The following is a 7,500-nucleotide window of genomic DNA, read 5'->3' on the forward strand; positions in this document are numbered from 1 at the left end:
CCATCTACTGTTGGTTAATAAGTTCATCCCTTGGATCATAATAGCTAAGAAAAAGCTTGGGTGGATACAGAACAGCTGGTCTGAGATCAGCTAGATCAGCATGTCAGAGATCATTACTCCCCAGAGCCCCATCACACTGACTCAAACCAAGGCTAACAGCCTGGAGCTGAGCCAAAAAAAAAAAAGAAAAGAGAAGAAAAGAAAGAAAAAAGAAGGGTGGGGGGGGGCAGTGATGTCATAAAGGAAGCAACAGAACCTGATATCAGATCCAAAACAACGTTAAGCTTCAGCTCGCTCTCTCTCTCTCTCTCTCTCTCTCTCTCTCTCTCTCTCTCTGCGATTCTGTAGGTTCCAAGCGGTTCTGTTTTGGAATGTCACGGTCCTGGAGACTCTGGGAAGAGAAGCCCAGCAGCTGTTGTGTGGATTTTTGTCCGTGTCTTCCTGGGGGAATTCCTCGATCCCAAGCAGAAACACTGGCCAAATCAACAATTCATATCCCTCTCAAAACACGACACCAATCGACTTGGCGTCTCAGATGGGATGAACGTCATCGTAGGTGACCGTATTTCACTTCTTCTCTGCTTGATGTAACCAAGAGAGAGCCATAAAGAGAGGGTTCTAAGCAGCCACAATTTATTTTTGCAGTTAATAAAACTACTGTAAAAAAAAACCAAAAAAAACAGGGGACCTCAGTAATGTTCAAAGAGCAAATAGCTGTCAGATAAAATGCTCCGCTGGCCACAGAATTGGACGTAACAAAGCGTAGAGGACAGTATTAAAATAACAAGGCCAACGTTCCAAACTGTTTCAGAGGCCCTGGACAATTATTCAGAGTCTGCATGCATCGATTCAGAGGAGCGCATTTCTGAAACAGATACCCTGGGCTGGAGTGTACCATGCATAGCGTCTGACGTACTGCCGCCTGGAGAAAATCAATAAACAGGGAACACACACACACACACACACACACAAACACACACACAAACACAGACACATATATCTACACACAATAAGAGACACACACACACACACACTCTCTCTCACTCACTCACTCACACACACACACAGAGGCAAATGCAGCACGGGGGGGGGGGGGGGGGGGGAGCGAGAGAGAGAGAGAGAGAGAGAAAGAGACATTGTGAAACCTAATGGCCCCACACAGATACATAGACTCAGGCTGATTAGATATTCTGAAAACAGAATCTCACAAACACACACACACACACACACACACGCCCACAAACACAAACATTCGACACAAACCTTAACCATCATTTGCACCCACATCCACAAATACACATACACTTACTGTATGTACATGCACAAAACATAGATTTTATTGTTATAGTTTGTGTGTAAACGTTTAATTTTCCCTCTGTGCTGTGTTCATATGGGCTGATATTCCCCCCTGTTCTATAAGACTTATTCATTACAATCATGTTCCTGAACTGTTCGACACAGTACACACAGTAATAGAGGCACTAACAAACACACACAATACACACACACAGACACAGACGCAATACACACACATACACACAGTATTCTAGGTGTGAGGAGGGCTATCTGTAATTTTATCACGTACGTGCTCATATGGTTCACCTGGATAAAGTCAGCCTTAAATGTAATCATATACACACACAAAGACTTAACCAGGCATAACACATATAACAGAGAGAGAGAGAGAAAGAGAGAGAGAGAGAGAGAGAGAGAGAGAGAGAGGGAGAGAGAAAGAGAGGGAGAGAGAAAGACAGAGAGAGAGAGAGAGAGAGAGAGAGAGAAGGAGAGAGGGAGGGAGGGAGAGAGAAAGAGAGGGAGAGGGGAGAGAGAGAGAGAGAGAGAGAGAGAGGGAGAGGGAGAGAGAAAGAGAGGGAGAGAGAGAGAGAGAGAGAGAGAGAGAGAAGGAGAGAGGGAGGGAGGGAGCCTTCACATGAATGAAACAGATCAAACTGTCCCATCCCATTCTGTGATGGATTAACATCATACTCTAGTGGCTCATCCCACTGCCAGGGCTTGCCTCTCAAATTAACTTCTCCCTCTCTCTCTCTCTCTTGCTCTCTCCCTGTGTCACTCACACTCACACTCACATTCACACTCACACTCGCACACGCAAGCACACACACACACACACACACACACACACACACACAAAGGCACCCTGATACACACTGACACACACATGCCTCTCCCAGTAGTAGATCAAAACCCAATCTCCTGCTTTGTTTTGATTTAGTAAGTGGAGTCTGGAGCACAGCTCCGTTCATATTTCTCTCCGCGCGGGAGGACCTTCATCTCAGAACCCCTCCATATATCAGTGAGGCCTTTAGCTAAATGATATGACCATTATCAATCAAGACTTATTGATTTCACAGGGAATATCAATCAGTGTGTACCGTTCAGAGTCAAAATGTCACGCCGTTACAAGCTCTACGCCTGCGAGCGAGTTTTGGAAGTTGCAAAACATTTAAGTCGCGAGATGCACATTTTAACCTGTTCAACGTATAGTTCATTTTGATATGAAATAAGCTTAGAACGGTTTCGGGTCGGTGTCGGCCTAATGCCGGGATCAGGCTACACGATTTCAGCCCGATTTTGACACGATTTTGTCGCCGCGGGACAAACTTCCACTTCCGGGCCCGAATATGAACTTCGGGGAATGACCAACGGGTGTCTTTCCCCCTTGTAGTGTGACACAATCTAAGAACAGTGATGTGGCGTCTGGGACGCCCCACGACGAAACACGACACAAAAAAAGTCTAACATGTCAGAATTTTCCTGCCTAGTCTGACAACTCCTACGACATGTTCCTTGACATTGACCTATAGGACGACCCCCCGACGACTTGTGAACTTGCGCAAGGTCTTGAAAGGCAGCATAGGATGATTGGTCAGGGTCACACTTGTAGTGTTGCCAGTCTCCCGGCCAAGACTTGGCAAGAATCTATGGCATTATGATTGCCTAATCTGACGTCGTAGCGGTCATCGCGAAAACAAAAATGTCGTGTAGTCTGATCCCGGCATAATGCAGGAGGCCAAACAAGAACATTTCCGTCAGGATTCATTCGCGTAGGGCCGTCCCATACCTCGGCAAAAATTCCATCAACAACTTTCCAGCGTTAATGGCGGTCGGCGTCACATTGTTCCAGAATGTTCTTTATGAAAGAGTCACATGGCTTTGTTTTGAACAGCGGACATAACTCAATAACGTCCGCGCTGACGTGTCTATTGAAACAGAACGGCAGTGATTCATGAAAAGCATTGTTCGGTCGTTTTCAAACAGTCCACGCCGACCGTCTTTCTTCCCAAAACCGCACAGGTCTGAAACGTCGGGTGACTGGGCGAGACAGTGCGACGCTTAACCCCCCCCCCCCTCTTTGAGACAGCTCATTCATCTGTGGCCGCGTTCTTCCGCGCGTTTGTAAAGATGTATTTAAACACGCACTCTCACCGTTTCCTCAGAACGTCTCTGTACTCGGGTGCGTTGCCTTGGTAATGAGCCCGACGTTAACCTTCATATTAATCCGCTGAAACAGTACCAGCAGCGTAGAGAGAGAAAGCGCGTACTCCACATTACGGAGCACGAACAATTCCTTAAACAAACGTATTATTAGGAATTATGTCACAGACGCGTAAAGAGGCGTTTAGCGACAGCCGCGAGAGGAGACGTACTGTATAAAAAAAAAAATAATAATAATAATAATAATAATACTGTGTGTGCTTCGGGTTCGGTGGCTTTATGTGAGAGGAGAGATGAGGAGAGATGAAAGCGAGACAGAGAAGCGTGTTTGTTATTGATGTACACCGTGCGTCGCCACAGCTCCATCAGCTCCATCGCCGCATCACATGATTAATGTGTTTAAAAAAAAACACACACACGCACACACAAAAATAGATCCTTCTTTTCAGTTCATGAGAGAGAGAGAGAGAGCAATTGAGTTTGTGTGTGTGTGTGTGTGTGTGTGTGTGTGTGTGCCAGAAAGACAGAGCGTGACTGGGGGCAAGAGAAAGCTCTCTGTCTGCTTCTCTCCTTAGTTCCATCTATTCCTCTCTCTCTCTCACACACACACACACACACAGGCCTACACTCAGACACACTGCATGTGACTAAGAGAAAGAGAGAGAGAGAGATGGACAGAGAGAGAGAGAGAGAGAGAGAGGATGGGATTAAGTGAGAAACTAGAGGAAGTGGAGGTAGAGGTTATTCTGAACACCGCAGAACTGAAATTACAGTGTGAGAGAGATCACAACTCCCCTATAAAAAAAAAAAAAGAAGAAAGATACCTGTCTTTTTCCATGCACATACAAAAGCAATCAAGAGAAACTTAGGTTAGAACAACCTGAGGGGAAGGAAAAAAAACACAGAAAATTACTGTAGAAAAGAGGTTCACAACTCTTATTCTCTCTCTCTCTCTCTCTCTCTCTCTCGCTCTCCTCTGGTGTAGTCAGTTTCCATTCTCCACCGTGTGTTAGAGGAGAAAACTCTTGATGTTCACAGGGATGGAGAGATTATTGGCTCGCCTCCGGGAGACAGGGACAGCTCTTCCCTGGGTGCGCAGACCTCTGCATTAATTACACCCCTGATTTGGGACGGGGGGTCTGCTGACGCGACAACGCGTAAACGGTGGCGAGACAAATTGTTCGGCAGCCAAAAAAACGGAGGATAATAATACATCGTTTGCTCTCGCGTGTCAAACCCAGCCGAGTGGACACGGTTTTTCTTTGTATGGTTTGGTGTTTTGTTTTTTTTTTGTTTGGTTTTTTTTTTGGAGTCTCAGCACCTCTCCTGTTGAAACTGAGGACTACAGAGTTTCTTATGAGATGGGATTCTTTCAAGCAGGTTTTTATGTGAAAATATAATATCATTGCAGTACATCACGGAATGAGGCTCTTCATCTCACAGTCCCTTTTTTCCTTCTTCTTTGTTTATGTTCAAACTCTGCGTAATACTGTTAAAAAAAAAAAAAACCCCAATGTCTTCATGAACTATTCAGTTCGACAGCTACAAATACTTGTAAGATGTGTGATAGTTGAGACAGTTTGTTGACAATGAGGGTTTTTTTTTTTACACGAGTACTTATAAAAAGTTTACAAGCACTAATCCAACTTTTATGAATATCCTACGCCGCTGTTTTGTCACTGGCTTTCGAATGAAATGTTACCGCCATCTCTTTACACCCAGGGCGACGGTGTGTGTACAGACATTTGAATGTATTTATGAATCAGTAATGCACTGGGTGCCGTCGTGAGATGAAAACAGCGGTTCAGCTTGTTTCCTACGGGTGTGTTCATATCACAGAGCGACCGCGTTCATGTCACAGAGCGACCGCGTTCATATCACAGAGCGACCGCGTTCATATCACAGAGAGACCGCGTTCCTGTCACAGAGCGACCGTGTTCATATCACAGAGCAACCGTGTTCATGTCACAGAGCAACCGTGTTCATATCACAGAGCGATCGCATTCATATCACAGAGCGACCGCGTTCATATCATAGAGTGACCATGTTCATATCACAGAGCGACCGTGTTCATGTCACAGAGCAACCGTGTTCATATCACAGAGCGATCGCGTTCATATCACAGAGCGATCGCATTCATATCACAGAGTGATCGTGTTCATATCAAAGAGCGACCATGTTCATATCATAGAGCGACCGTGTTCATATCATAGAGCGACCGTATCACAGAGAGAGAAACTCCTTAACTATAGCGATCACAGCAACACATTACCACTGAGACTGCTTGATTCAAAATACACACAGACATACACACACATGCACACACACACACACACACACACACACACATACACACACACTCTGTATACACATGCTTGCATACACAGGAAGGCAGGAAAGGAAAGTCTAGAGAACTTTCTAGAGGAACACATAGTTGACCGATGTCGTGGAGGAGAAGGTTTCTCTGATGCAAAGTGTATAAAGACAGGTGAGTTTCTATAAACGTGGTAAACAATTAGTCTGTGTGTGTGTGTGTGTGTGTGTGTGAGAGAGAGAGAGAGAGAGAGAGAGAGAGAGAGAGAGAGAGACTCACTCCACTGGTGGATTGAGGTCGTCTGGCTTGGTCTCAAAGAACCGGAGAACTTCCTCACTCTGGGAGATCTGGGGGGGAAGTCGTACCAGGGCCTGATAGAAAGACAGGAAGTGTCAGGAAATGACCAAAGGACAACCGGGAATGGCACACCACCATAACGGTAAAACCCACGTGACATCAAATCTCCTAAGAGCATAGTTTAACTAGCGGCCCCTCCTTTAATTCAAACTGTTCGCTTTTGATTTTTTTTTTTCAACAGAACTGAACGAGGCAAGAACACTCAGTCTCTATCAGCTCACCGGCTATCCTTTCCATTAAAAAGAGCGTTTTCTGTTCAAGGCTGTCAGTTACAGCGGGTCGCTTTGGGAAAAAAAAAAAAAAAAAAAACAGAGGCAAGCTATGAGAGGCGTAATTCATTTCATAATTAATCTGAGGTTCGCTTTTTTGTTGAAGCAATAGCAAATAGCCGCGCTCACAGCTTGCGTGCGAACAAATAACGCCATACGGATCTGGTACAGTCTAATTTAATTATCATGATAACGATCAGGGCACCCATTAAAAAAAAAAAAACAAAAAAAAAAAACAACATGGTACCGTAGAGATTTGTTTTGTACTAAGGTCGATACGGTACCTTCCTGAACCGAGAGTTCGTGTTTTGATTTCTCCAGTCATGGTTCGCGTTTCGTTCGTGGAATCTGGGTCTGTTTGAGCCCGTTTGAGCCCTGCTTAAAAAAATCAAAGCGTCCACATTTACGGATCCATTAAGAGAGGACCCGGTACCAGAACTCCAGACAGATTACTCTGTTCCCTGTTTACATGAGCCCAATTTTGCTTTGTCAGATAATTAATTAGTGTAATAGCACATGAGAAAACGGAGGGCAATTTTCCCTGTTTCGTTTATCTAGCGAATCCCTCAAGAGAAAAATTCCTTAAGAACGGCATGTAATTACTCGAGCATCGTTTGTCTAATTACGGCCAGCAGGAAGTTATTAGAAGACATCGTCCTCCAAAAAAAAAAAAAACACTTCAAAAGCCACGCATGCATCAAAAAGCTAGTCCATGCTGTGTTTTCATACACACACACACACACACAATGAATGCAATCATTGAATATACTTGGGAACATAATACTTTTTGGGGGGGGGGGGGGGGGGGGACTTCTGCAAACTCATTTACATAAAGTCGCATTTGGTGGTAAATCAGTTTTTGTTGTTGTTGTTGTTGTTTTTTAACCAAACAGATAGAGAATGTGCTTTCTGACGGCATTATAAGCCTGCCAGGAATAAACCGAGATGCTGACACAAAAAATGAGTTGCCACAAGTCAGTGTGCATTGTTAACGGCAAAGAATATTTTGACTGACAACAACACAGTTACAGTCATAAGCTGTATTTATTTCACTCCCTATTAAATCACATTTTATTGCTCAAAATGTGTAATCCATCCTTAACA

The 7,500-nt window shown here is 44.5% G+C and overlaps 1 protein-coding gene across 1 annotated transcript in view; it reads right to left on the bottom strand.

Moving 5' to 3' along the window:
• sh3pxd2aa (SH3 and PX domains 2Aa) overlaps positions 1-7,500 on the bottom strand; it is an 85,001-nt gene that overhangs the window by 45,440 nt on the left and 32,061 nt on the right. Inside the window, exon 5 of the mRNA XM_030780703.1 lies at positions 6,050-6,141. Coding sequence (XP_030636563.1) covers positions 6,050-6,141 — 92 coding nt within the window. The remainder of the gene's footprint in view (positions 1-6,049; positions 6,142-7,500) is intronic.

This window comes from Chanos chanos, chromosome 7 (genome assembly GCF_902362185.1).
Source record: "Chanos chanos chromosome 7, fChaCha1.1, whole genome shotgun sequence".
Classification (NCBI taxonomy): domain Eukaryota; kingdom Metazoa; phylum Chordata; class Actinopteri; order Gonorynchiformes; family Chanidae; genus Chanos; species Chanos chanos.